The 14,039-nt window shown below is 39.5% G+C and overlaps 1 protein-coding gene across 6 annotated transcripts in view; it reads right to left on the reverse strand.

Annotated features, from left to right (window-relative positions):
* VPS13D (vacuolar protein sorting 13 homolog D) overlaps positions 1-14,039 on the reverse strand; it is a 248,099-nt gene that overhangs the window by 213,711 nt on the left and 20,349 nt on the right. For all 6 annotated transcript variants that reach the window (XR_006733919.1, XM_045546090.1, XM_045546092.1 and 3 more), the window contains exons 7-17: positions 12,543-12,647; positions 11,156-11,326; positions 10,605-10,705; positions 9,587-9,755; positions 7,836-7,937; positions 7,494-7,695; positions 6,567-6,746; positions 4,537-4,667; positions 3,617-3,692; positions 2,649-2,819; positions 1,201-1,331 (exon numbers count right to left, since the gene is read on the reverse strand). Coding sequence is in view for 5 of the 6 variants with exons in the window: in XM_045546090.1 (XP_045402046.1) it covers positions 1,201-1,331; positions 2,649-2,819; positions 3,617-3,692; positions 4,537-4,667; positions 6,567-6,746; positions 7,494-7,695; positions 7,836-7,937; positions 9,587-9,755; positions 10,605-10,705; positions 11,156-11,326; positions 12,543-12,647 (1,539 nt within the window). In the remaining variant the exon portion in view is untranslated. The remainder of the gene's footprint in view (positions 1-1,200; positions 1,332-2,648; positions 2,820-3,616; positions 3,693-4,536; positions 4,668-6,566; positions 6,747-7,493; positions 7,696-7,835; positions 7,938-9,586; positions 9,756-10,604; positions 10,706-11,155; positions 11,327-12,542; positions 12,648-14,039) is intronic.

Genomic DNA, 14,039 nt, shown 5'->3' on the forward strand with positions numbered 1-14,039 from the left:
TTCTTGCTAAGGCTGGTCTCAAACTCCTGAGCTCAAGTGATCCCCTTGCCTCGGCCTCCCAGAGTGCTAGGATTACAGGCATGAGCCACTGTGCCCGGTCCCTGGCTGTCTGTACTTTGATTATGATGATCCATGTTTTAAGAAAGACTGTGTTTCTAATTTACGGTGCTTAACACTTTAAAGGATCGTAGAAATTATGGAATTCAAATAAATACAGAAATTCAAATATTTTTACTTATTTGTGGACATTGGTAACCATGAACTTTCATGCCAAAATATCTTAGTGAAAAACATAAGCTTTGACATTTGAAATATAAATAATATAAATATATAAATATAAATACCAATTAATGAATTTGTTAATTGTTCTTCCCTGTGACTAAAATTAGCCTCAATTGTATGTACTTGACAAAAGCTAATTTATATAAATGTTATCAAAAAGAAATCGCTTTTGTTTAAAATAACAAGAGGATACTAATTGTCATACTTTGTGCTGAAACACATACACACATATACATACACACACACACACATCCCCCCCCAAAAAAACAGGACTAATTCTCCATCCCATACTACATACTTCTAGGCATTTTACTTTGAACATTTCTGCCATCCCTGACACCTACAACTGGCTGTACGCTGTCCAAGAGAAGCCACACTGCTCCTAACTGCTCCACCTGCTGCTGTATCTTGGCAGTGCACCTCCAAGCCACATTGTGAGAAACTTTTTTCACTGGACTGTTAAGATGTCTCTTGTCTCTCCCTGTCTATGGCATCCTCAGGACAAGCTAGTCACTTGGCACCACAAAGTGACCATCATCATACCCTGCAATAGAAGCTGGGGCATCATTCCAGTTGCTTTTCTTCTGATAACAGTAAGTAAAAAAGGGACACTCTTAGGTAAAACATTTACAAAATATAAGGTCTGGAAAATGGAACAAGATGAGTCTTGAAAGTAATCCCAGACTGGTACAAGGTCAGTCATTCATTTTTTAAATTAAAACTTGACTGTAAAAGACAAGAGCTTTCATTTTATGCCAGATGATAAGGATTTCATATTTTCAGTTTACTTACAATCAGTACAATTGATATAAGCAAACCTATCTACAGTAGATAGTAGACAGAGAAGTAGAGAATTTGACTGAAAGAATGCCTGCCCCTTCCCCAAACCCTAGAGATTGTTTATGTATGCCCACTTACAATGAAATCACCCACTAACAAACGATCAAGAGTTTGTCGGATTTCTGCCTTGGTCTGCATCTTCAGTTTGTTATATTGTCTTCGGGCAGCTTCAGCCACTCTCAGCTCAAGTTCAGACTGATAACCAAAACCTGCAAGATTAGAAATACACAGGATAGTCAGAATTTTCAAATGGCTCAGTGAATGAAAGTGCTACAATGTCTATTCTCACCAAGACTTTCCACCAATGCTAAAAAACAATCAGTAACAACAATTCTTTACTCCAACCTGACCTGGCATAAGCAGGGTTAAGGCCAGGTGTGGTGGCTCACAACTATAATCCCAGCACTTTGGGAGGCCAAGGCAGGAGGATCACTGAGGCCAAGAGTTCGAGACCAGCCTGGGCATATACCGAGACCCCACCTCTACAAAAATTTTTTTAAATTAGCTGGGCGTGATGGTGTGGGCCTGTAGTGCTAGCTATTCAGGAGGCTAAAACAGGAGGATTCCTTGAGCCCAGAAGTTCAAGGCTCCAGTGAACTATGATCATGCCACTCTCCACTGCACTCCAACCTGGGTGACACAGCAAGACCCTGTCTCAAAAAAAAAAACAAAAAAAAAAACAGGGTTAAGGGGAATGAAGCAAAGATGGCTAGTGGACAGCCATCAGGGAAAAGGAGATCCAAGGGGAAGGGTACCTGAGTTACTAGAATTTCTTGAACCATTTTCTGAAAGATTCCAAACATTATAATTGAAAATCCTTAAAAACCAGGACATTATATTGAAAGAACAAATGGAATTTAGAAGGAAATGACTTCTATCAGTGCCTAAGCAATGAAGCCACGGCATTTATGGCTACTATTTCCATGAAGACTCAAAAACTGGATTAAAAACCTAAAACATCTTCATTGTAGCAAAGGAGGAGAGAAGGGACAGATACAGGAAAATACTATTATTTTATAAATTTCTCTGTCAATAAAAGTGCTTTTTCTGCACCTACTGTCTCAAATCTTTCTTGGGAACAAAGGGTGGCATAAATAAATCAATGATGGTATTTAGAACTTTGCAGTGTTTAGTGCTGCATCAAGCAAGTAAGAGAGACCACTGACTCTGTCATCTAGAAGGAAATTCCTCAACATTCCTCCTCAGTTCACTGGTCTAAAATTTCCTGGGTAGTGAAGGAAATCGCCATTCTAATGGAATAAGAAGTACAAAAAAATGCATGCTAAAGGAGGCAAATAAAGAGAAAATATTTAAGGATACTGATTTCTCCTGGAAAAAGACACTGTCCAAGGACATCTACCATGCTTTAATAACAGAATAGGAAAACCCTAACCACTTACTCTGTAGGCCTTTTCTACCATCATCGGGTCATTTAAATGTGTAATAACCCTTGTCCAGAACACCAAAAATAACAAGAAAGATGTTTTTAAAAAGTAACATAAGATCAAACAAACAAAAAAGTTAACCTGAGGTATGAACCTTTCCCTTGTAGAAAAAGTCAGCTACTTTCTTAATAGCCTGGGGGTTATATATGATGTTCAAGGGCCTCGTGCTAACGTTGAGCCGTCTCTCGAAATGGCTGTGCGCTGGATTTCTCTCATACAACATCTCAAAAACAGGGTTATCTGGGTCTGCAGCTGAAGGAGAGAATAGGAGAAAGAAAATGGAACGTCGCAAAAACAATCACCTTACTCTAAACAGACATGAGGAATTCTGGGGAAAAAAGACATTTTCTAAATTATTTTCCAATTAGCTTATGCATATTTTTATCACATTTTTAAAATAGAGAGGCTAGTAGGGACTGACTCTAATTTTCAACAGGAATCACAATGGCTGGGCTGTTGTATTGGCTCCCATTGTGGAAACTGCAGACCTGGAGGCCCTGCAAAACTGCCCCGATTAGCCTCAGCTTCACAACTCCACAGAGAGAGCACCAAGCTGTCTCCAGGTCAAAGGTAGAGCCACACAGCAAACCGCCATGCACAAACCAGAAAACATTCCCTCTTTTGCTATTCATCAAAGACTACTGATCTCGGCCAGGCTCAAGCCTGTAATCCTAGCACTCTGGGAGGCCAAGGCAGGAGGATTGCTTGAGCTCAGGAGTTCGAGACCAGCCTGAGCAAGAGCAAGACCCTGTCTCTACTTAAAAAAAAAAAAAAAAAAAGATGGGCAACTAAAAAAAAAAAAATAGAAAAAATTAGCCGAGCGTGGTGGTGTGTACCTCTAGTCCCAGCTGCTAGGGAGGTTGAGGCAGGAGGATCACCTGAGCCCGGGAGTTTGAGGTTGCTGTGAGCTAGGCTAACTACTACTTGCCCAGGGCCCATGGCACTCTACTTGCCCAGGGCCAACAGAGCAAGACTCTGTCTTAAAAACACTACTGATCCGTAATAAAAATAGCTTTAAGGACTAGTTTTAAGAACATATGACAAATTACCTGGGTAATGATCATTTCTGTCTTCAGATGTGGTTTGGAGACCAAAAGATTGTGAGACTCTGCCAACTTCTTTTTGCTATTAAACACAGACCAAAAAAATGCATAAATGTCAGGGAGAGAGGACAATGCACTATGTACATACACACATTTTTACCTTTAGCATCACTCTCGCTTAGCACAACTGAATCAGTACTCACTTCACGTTAGATTACAGAGTACTTGCAGACTTGTTTAGTTTTTTGCCTTTTTCCCAATCTAATAAGAACATGTCTGTTCCTCTATTGACAGTGTGCTACTTTGCACTCAGCATGTTTAATGAGTGATTGCTAAATGAATATCAAATGTGTCTAACTTTTCAAACTTTAAGTCTGCCCTCCCCTAAACCTTTCCCTCACCTTGTCCATTAAAAAAATTATGGCTAAAATAAGTGGCTAAATATTCAACTATTTAGACCATACGCTGCCAACTTAATAAGATCGAAGACCTCATAATTAATGAAGTATATTATATATAAAAACTACACATATAGAAAACTAGAGACAATTCCCTTTTGGAACCCTGGAAAGATGAGATTTCACATTAGTGACTAACAGTAAGAATGCATGAAAATGACTGTCAAATACAGAGGAAATTCAAACACTGACCATTAAATGTAGGAAACGGTGGTGATTACGGCATTTTCTTCCAAATCAGAGCAAACTATACCATGGTGGCTACAACACAGGAGTGGAGGAAGGCATAGCCATAAATCTCACCAACATTTTCTAACAAATTCAAAAACCTTATGTAATCCCAGCCTATCTGTCTCGAGATGACCAAATGTTAGAATGAATCAGGTTAGTATTACTTATTGTTTGCCTAAAGCAAACCACAATTCACCAAGACCCTAGATGTATTAACCAACCCACTGTTGTACGTACTGGATTAGGGAAGACTAGAAGAGGAAACATAGTTCCTTCTGTAGCCAGGTCTCGAAGAAATAGTCCACCCAACCGGACTAAAAGCAAGGAGGAATTTCTTCTAGGAAGAGATTCTGCTAGAAGTTTTACATCTATAAAAGATAAATATAAGAGCTGACACAATGCCATGAGAGCCTAAAGTATTTTTAAAAGAATTAGATATTCTGCTTTACAGAGGAATACTAGATATCATGCACTATTCTTCCTTGAAATTAGAACCCCTATCTATCTACAGACATACCTCCGTAATATTGCAGGTTTGGTTCCAGACCACCACAATAAAGTATGACAATAAAATAAGTCACATGAATTTGTTTCCTGGTGCATATAAAAGTTATGTTTAAACTATACTATAGTCTTTTGAGTGTGCAATAGCATTATATCTAAAACAATAATGTACATACCTTAATTTTAAAATATTTTATCGGCTAAAAAATGCTAACAATCATCTAAACCTTCATAATCTTTTTGTTGATGGAGGGTCTTGCCTCGATGTTAACGGCTGCTGACTGATCAGGGTGGTGGTTGTTGTATGCTGGGGTAGTTGTGGCAATTTCTTAAAATAAGACAATCATGAAGTTTGCAAGATTGATTGACTCATCCTTTCATGAAAGATTTCTCTGAAGCATGAGATGCTCTTTGGTCACATCTTACCACAGCAGAAGTTCTTTCAAAATTGGAGTCAGTCCTCTCAAACCCTGCCACTGCCTTATCAACTAAGTTTATGTAATATCCTAAATCCTTTCTTGTCATTTCAACAATGTTCACAGCATCTTCACCAGGAGTAAATTCCATCTCAAGAAACCACTTTCTTTGTTCATCCAGAAGAAGCAACTTCTTTTCTGTTCAAGTTTTATTATCACAAGACTGCAGCAATTCTGTCACATTTTCAGGTTCCATTTCTAATTCTAGTTCTCTTGCTATTTCTTCCATATCTGCAGTGACTTCCTCCATGGAAGTCTTGAACCCCTTGAACTCATTCATGAGGGTTGGAATCAACTTCTTCCAAACTCCCATTAATATAGAAATTTTGACCTCCTCCCATGAATCACAAACATTCTTAATGGCATCTAGAATGCGGAATCCTTTACAGAAGGTTTTCAATAGACTTTGCCCAGATCCATAAGAGTAGTCACTATCTATGGCAGCTACACCTTACAAAATGTATTCCTTAAATAGTAAGATTTGAAAGTCAAAATCACTCCTGCATCCATGGGCTACAGAATGGATATTGTATTAGCAGACATGAAAACAACATTCATCTCATTATACATCATCAGAGCTCTTGGGCGACCAGGTACATTGTCAACGATCAGTAATATTTTGAAAGAAATTTCTTTTTCTGAGCAGTAGGTTTCAACAATGGACTTAAAATATTCAGTAAACCATGTTATAAACAGATGTGCTGTCATCCAGGCTTTGTTCTTCCACTTATAGAGCACAGGCAGAGTAGATTTAACCTAATTCTTAAGGGCCCTGGGATTTTCAGAATGGTAAATGGGCATTGGCTTCACCTTAAAGCCACCAGCTATAGAACATCAGTTTACCCTCATGATCAAGTGGCTGACTGGGACCTGCACCTTGCTGCCACTGCCTCTGCCCAGCATCACGAGTATCATACCAAATATCGCTAGCCCAGGAAAAGAACAAAATTCAAAGTGCAGTTTCTACTGAATGTGTATTGCTTTTGCATACCATTGTAAAGCCAAAAAATCATAAGTCAGGGATCATACACATCTATGTGCAATTATATATTAAATATTTTTAAACACAGGCACACATTAAAAAATAAGGTTATGTATTGACTGGTCAACAAATGTTATGACCAGAGGCTCGAATGAACCTAACCCTATATTCCCCCTAGAAGCAATGGCTTTGTAGCAGCAGTTTTTGCAGTGACTTTCTAGACTGTTACCACAAATAATGAGAATCAACTGGACCCCGGCACCCACAGAGAGAATCAGGAACAGGTAGTTCTTTGGGGGCAGTACCTGAAAACTCGAGCTGCATGAAAGCACTTTCATTCATTTGAGGAGTTCCTTGCTCCTTGTGTAGCAGAGTCACTGTACCTCGCTGCAGCTGCAAATTCAGCTTGGCAAAGACATGATCTCGCTTTGTATACGTGTTCATACATGAGGCATCTGCAGTAGGGTCAAAAAACTCCTCAGTGCCTAAAAGGTAAGTGAGAAAAAATCTTGAAGAAAAAACACAGCAGAATAAAAAAAAGGCACAGGCATGCATACGGATCATGGTTATGATGATGTTATTTAACTATTTTTCCCTTTTTTAAGGAAGAACTCCAAAGTCATGGGTGACTGTTTTGCTCCCTAATTTAAAACCCTAACTATTTATAAGGGCTCTTATGAACTTATTACCAAACCAGGCAGGGTAAGATTCATGCTAAAGCACAGTATAAAGGAGTGCTGCGCAATACAGCAAAATGGTCTGTACCAGCACTGTCCAGGACCGTGGCCACTAAGCTCATGTGGCTACAGAGCACTCAGGGCACATGTGGCTAATGTGGCTAGTGCAATTAAGGAAATGAATTATTACTTATATTTAATTTTAATTAATTTAAATAGCCATTGTGGCTATGACTACCATACTGGACAGGGCAGGTTTAAAGAATAGCTCTGGACTGGTACTCAAGCTTCGGTTTAAAATTTTTGAACTTGCTCAAATTTGGTTCTCTCACAATCACTGCCATCTATCTGAAAGAAAGTACACTAACATTCACATTTAGTAATGGAGTTGCAAATGGAGTATCTCCCAAAACATTTCTTCTTTCAGCCTCTGTGAACATGAAACAAACTGTTTTCCAAGTATTTACTTTGGTGAAATTTGAAAAATACCACAGGCTGTTGCATGAGTAACAGACCAATTTCTATGAACTAGGTGAAGGCCAGCTCCCATCATACCCAAGATCTCTTCAGGAATCCACTGCTCGTGCTGCTCTGCTGACAGCCCCTCGACCACTTTCCCTTCAGGCGTTTGCTGCCCGTACCAGCCACCCCAGCCGGGAAACCAGGACTGAAGGTACTGCAGCATCCCGCTGCCTCCGCCAGGTTCCGGGACTCCGGGAGAGTCTCCTGGAGAATCAGACTGCGGCTCTCGCAGGCTCTGTGCCAATCACCAAAGACAAAAGCAAGCTGTGGAGAGCCCGCAACTGCAGCTTGACCCCCCCAGACACATGAGCATGTCAAAACCGTAGCACTCAGAGTGCTGGGTCTGAACAAACCCTCTCGTAGAGGATTTCTTACCTCTGCTAGTTCTTCTTGTTTGTGAAATCTATCATGAACCAGTTCACGCAAAATCTTCAATTCCTCGAAGCTCTGTTCCTCTTCAATCCGACACATTTCCTCCTGTTTTGGTGAAAACAAAAACAAACAAACAAAAAAACAGATATTGTAGGTCCAGAGATACTGGACACTCTTAAAAACCGCTGTAAGCACAGCAAAGGAACTATGTGGCCTCCAGCACTGGCACTGAAGGCCAGTTTCCATGACTGCTGTTTCTGTTTTAAATAGATTTTCCATATAATCCAATAGATTTTACTTGGTCTCAAAAATATTACTTACAAGTTTCACTTACAAGTTTCATAATCTGGGATTAATGGTAAATAGAGAGGGAGCAAAGTACAGTAGTACTTAGTTTTACATGGGTCGCTGAAGCATACACACTGCTGCAATACCCTACACTTTGCACAGCACTGACGCAGCTCACAAAGGGCTTTCACAAGCATCAGCTCAGCTGAGCAAAGTAGGCAGACTAGTTATTCTTCCTGAAGCCGAGGAGCAACTTTATACAGTAAGTGTGCAGACACCAGCTCTTTTATGCTTCATACAGGATAATAGCAAGGATACGGTCATTTTAACTTGTTTCATACTGGTCAGGAAAAAGCAATGGCACCCAGCTACATGCCAAGATAAAAACAGAAGGTAGAATTAGCTCTCCTAAACTGTTTCTTATACCCTAATGTTAAGAAAAAGGAGTTTATACATGTTTATTTGCTCATCTCAGCTGTAATTTAGATTTTTCTCTCTCTCCACATCTTTCCCTATGCCTTTAAGAAAACCATTCAAAATAAAATATCTGGTTTATTCTTTCCTTTTCATAGGGTTCCTATGTAGGTAACCATGTCTGACACTGATGAAAAAAGGAATTAAAGTGAGTGGGCCATGGCCTCAGGGTACTGCCAGGAGAGGTGAGAACCCCTAGCTATTCAGGATTGCCCTCTGTTACCACACAGTGAGTGCTGAAGGGAGAGCAATATTCCTTTTTGCTTGGAAAAGTCTCCTAAAGAAATGGTTAGTTAAGACACAGTACCTGAGCCAAAATCTTGGAAATGGTCTAAATAGCTATTGCAAAAATTGATGCTCACCAAACCAAAACAAATCAAGGCACAAAGCAAACCCACTACCTTTCTCTTGGAGACAGCAGGTAGATTGCCAGCAAAGGGGTGGGGTCCCATTCCAGGACTCCAGGACTGGTGGTTCTAAGGGTCTCTAGCCCTACCGTTAACTAAAGCATGGGCTTGTCTTCACCATCTACTTCACCCCCTTCTGCCTAGGCTTTACCACCAAAAACCCCAAGGCAAATCAAGTCAACTGGGATTGCAGAAAATGTAGGCCAAAGTTTACAGATATTAGTTACAGACTTTGAAGGAAAAGAATTAGGAGTAGGATCGGGCTTTTAAGAGACGTAGGTGACTACATGAGAAAGTCTCTCTGGGCCTTGTACAAAGAGCTAGGGAGAAGGCGTGTGGGCACAAAAGCATAGCAGGACCATGACCTTCTTTTCTTCTTTCTACCCCATGGTGTGGTTCTCCTCAGCCAGCAGAGGGTGGAGGATGCTTCTGGCTAAGTTCTCACTCTGGGAAAACCAACTCTATCCTGTAAAATTATGCCTCTTGGCATAGGACTCTATTTCTTCACAGATCCCATTTTTTTTATCCTTTGAGAAAACACCCTAATCCTCTGAATGACGACAAGAAACACAACAGTACACTCACCTTGTCCTCTGCAGACAGCAAGCCTCCTTTTAACTTGTTGAAATATTTGTCAGTGTAAGACACAGCATCGCGGGCACGGTGCAACATAAAGTCCCAGGTACAATGTTTCCTCTGCTCTCTGATCTCATACAAGTTAGCATTCAAAGCAAAATACCACCATTCTCGGCAGCTGAAACGGTCCATAATAACATCATTACTTCTCACAACAAAAGCAACTAAAATGCTCTCAATCCAGGACAATCCACATACCCACTCCTCTTCTAAGACATCTTTTCTCATCAGCCATCAGTCTATGTCTTGAGCTCATTTGAATATTAAGCTAAACCCAGTATGTGGGAAAAGTTCATCTGCTGCCAAAGAACATCAAATAATAGAACCCCAACTTATAAATCAGTAACACAGAACTCAATTGGTTTGAATCACCCACAGTATCAGGCCCAGCCACTGACAGAACATTAAGTGCTGACTGTAAGGTAAATACTGTCTTAAAACAATTACTAAGGATTTGATTACCGAAGTTTTTAATTGCATATTTCTAACTAAAGACATAGAAATACACAGGATCTTTAACGTTTTAATATACCAAACTGGTCAAGTTTATCACTGCAATGTGAAAAGAGGATTTGGTTTTGTGATGGAAGTTAGAAAGTGTACCATGTACGCGTTGACCAGTCAACCTGGGAGAAGACAGAGAGGGAAGCAGGTTCAGAGAATATTGCAAAATATTTACTACACACCGGATCCCACAAGAGCAACATCAATCTACTTGCTAAACAAGACCGAAAGGATCTCCTGAATTTCACTACACTCAAAATGCATAAACCTATGACATCATATAAATATACAGTAACAACAGCAACAATAATAAACAACAGGAATGGCATTTCAAGGGCCAGAAAATCAATCATACATTTATCTCCAATCATGGGTAAAGGACAGTGAGGCACATTTCTCATCTATGTACAAAAAAAGAACATGCTGTAGATGTATTTCATATACAACACTTAGAAGTCCTTACTTCTTGGATATGGCCACTTTGGGTTTCCACTTTCGGAACTTCACCTGCCTCTCCTTTCGTTCCAGCTCCTTGAGGAATTCCATGATTTGCCGGTATTGCAGCTTTTTATTAGAGATTAAGAGATACTAGTTTAGGATAAATTTGTTTCTTGTACTCAGTTAAGAACTATATCTAACAAGAACAATTCATATTAGTCAATCCATTGAGTTGAAACCCAGTGCAAACTGCAAGACCAAGCTATGAGCCCCAAGTAGCATGGCTCTCTGAACACTGACAGTTAAGTATTTACATTTATGTATCTGTTGCATTCTTCATTCAGCTCTTAAAAACTCAAATCAAAACTAACCTGAGATCAACCCAATTTAACTATACAATAGATAGTGTGCTTTATACCTAACACAACTTTGCTCTGGAGGTAAGTGGTCTCACATGCACTTTCTTTACAGCTGAGGATACTCATCAAATATCAAGCCCTTACTACCCACATTCTTCCTGCACCCCCAGTCACCAACCTGACAGCGAGTATAAGCCCCTGGGAAGAAAGAGTGTACCTGAGAGAGTTTCAAGGGGATGGTCTCCAGCTGAATATCACATTCGATACGAGGACTGTGCCGAGACCGCAGAGGCTCCTTAGAGCAGTTTCTCTTCAAAAGAGCAGACGCACACACAGGCTCCAGGACGTAGTGATGACTGCGACTCTCCATGCTCTTGGCCATGGCCTCCTGCGTGTCACAAGAGCACCTGCTCTGCTTAGACTGGCTTTCCTTATGGCAGTCACTCTTTTATAACGGTGGGGTTTTATGACAAATGGTCAAGCTAAGCCACAGGCTGTGTGATAACAGGGAATGTTTCTGGGATCAAGTTACATGTTGGTATGTTATCTAATCTACACTGTATTACATCAGAATCCAAAAATACTATAAAACTGGATTCTAAAGCTCCTCCAGTATTTTAAAATTTAATAGGTAACAAAATTTTAAAGGCAAAAAAAGGTGGTATCTCTTTCCTACTCTCATTCCCACTTACCTTCCCCAGAGGCAACCAGTAATACCAGTTTCTCATGTCTCCTACCAGAGGCATTCTGAACATATTCAGAAAAATCTATAATTTTCTGTTTTCTTACACAAATGATATATAAGCAGTTTTGCCTTAGTTTTTTTTAGCTTAATACTATATCTTAGAGACTATTACATATTCATCATAAAGATACCTTTTTTTTATAGGTATACATTGTTCTACTGTGTAGATACGGTATTTGTTTTATCAAATTAGCAAAACAAAAACCCATCCTGTACAACAGCAAGTAAGCCAAAGATAACTCTGGGTGGGGGGAAAAATGAGTCATTTTCCCCCATTTCACTTAAACCACCTAAAATTTCTTACAAAAAGATTAAACAGAGATTTTTTTTTATCCTTCACGAACAGTAATACTTTATCTTCAATGATTTATGAATTTCTAGCTATTTCTTAAAGGAATGCCACTAAAGGTGAAGTTTTAACATAAATATGGTAAGAAAGCTCCACTTTAAGAATCAGATCTGGTGCTTTGCTCATTTAAAATCTAGATACCTAGTACATGGTGGCTGAGAGAATGAATAATTATACTATATGACATACATACAATAGAATACTATGCAATAGTCATAAGCAATGAATCTGAAGTAGAAAGAGTAACATCTTAAAAACGTAGATTTAAGTGAAAAAAAGAAATCTATACTTTAATATAAATTTAAAACATACATGAAACACTGTATATTGTTCAAAGTTATATACATAGCAACTACCTCAAGCAAACACACTTGAGAGTGGATGCCCATGGAGAAGAGGGGGATAGGAATGGGCATCAGAGATACAGGGGACAAAAACCCACATGGCAGTGATCCCACACCATTTTCCTTCAGCGGTGTCTTGCAATAACGCCCTCTGACAGAATCATACCTGTAACTCCACCTGAGGCAAATCCCCCAATAAAGTGCAATCAACATCCCAATAGATGCTAAACTCTGCCACATCTAATTGCTTTTTCCGCATTAGTTTCTGTACCTGAGGTAGGAAAGGGAAGAAAATACAATGACTATTTTTACTCATGAATGTACTCATTCATTCAATAAACCATTTGGGAAGAAGCATGCATCAGGCACTTTGCAAGGTGCTGGGGATATGAAACTGAATTAAAATATGGTTTTGCTTTTATAGAGTTCAAAATCTAGCTAACTGGAGATACAAACACGCAAACACATAATTTTAATTACACAGAGGGAAGCAGAGGAACAATATGCTATAAGCAAATAAAAAAGGAAATGTCACTGTGCAGATAAATGTCAAAAGTTTTAGGCACATAGTCAGGCAAGAGCAAAGGACTGGGCCAACCAGTCACATCCCTCAGTTGGAACCAACCAACAAGGGGTTGGTTCCAGGACCTTGCAAATACCAAAATCCAAGGATGCTCAAGTCCCTGATATAAAAGGGCATAATATTTGGATATAACCTACGCACATCCTCCCACACACTTTAAATCATCTCTAGATTATCTATAATCCCTAAAACAATATAAATGCTATGTAAATAGTTATTATGCTGAATTTTTTTTAATTTCTATTATTTTTTATAGTGTATTATTTTTTTTTTTATTGTTTGGGGGGTTTGGAAGAATACTGTTCAATCCATTGTTGGTTGAATCTGTGGATGTGGAATCCTTGAATACAGGGCCCAACTATATAAAAGGCCTGGTATCTTCAGGGACAGTGAATACATCTGTGTAACTAGAACACTATATGTGGGTGGGGGGCAGTACTGACTCACATTTATGAATACATATTTGGAGTAGGGAGTTAGTTAAGAGTTGAGAAAAGTAGCTTAGAATGTTACTAAGTACACTGGGTTGAATAGTGTCCTCCCCTCCCAAAAAATTCTTATCGACCCAGAAGCTATGAATGTGACCTTATTTGATAACAAAGTCTCTTTAGAAGTAAAGTTAAAATGAGGTCATACTGGATTGGTGTAGGCCCACATCCAATGAGCAGTGTCCTTGTAAGAAAAAAAGACATAGGGGAGAAGACCATGTGAACATAAAGGCAGAGATTGGAGTGATGTATCTATACGCCAGGAAACACCAATGACTGCCAGCAACCACTAGACGAAGAGAGAAGACAGTTTTGCCCTCAAAGAGTACAGAAGGAACCAATCCTGCCAACCTCTTGATTTCAGACTTCTAGCCTCTAGACTAGAGAAGATATTCTGCTATTTTTAGGCCATTCAGTTTGTGGCAATGTGTTTTGGCAGCCCTAGAAAACAAATACACTAAGAAAGGAAGTTTATGCCATACTAGTCCATTTGGACTTCATACTTCAAGTGACATGGAGCCACCACAGGTTTTGATATAGGCAGGTATCACCATCAGGTATAAGTTTTAGAAAGAGAAGTTTGGCAACGGTG

Source organism: Lemur catta, chromosome 3, assembly GCF_020740605.2.
Source record: "Lemur catta isolate mLemCat1 chromosome 3, mLemCat1.pri, whole genome shotgun sequence".
Lineage (NCBI taxonomy): Eukaryota > Metazoa > Chordata > Mammalia > Primates > Lemuridae > Lemur > Lemur catta.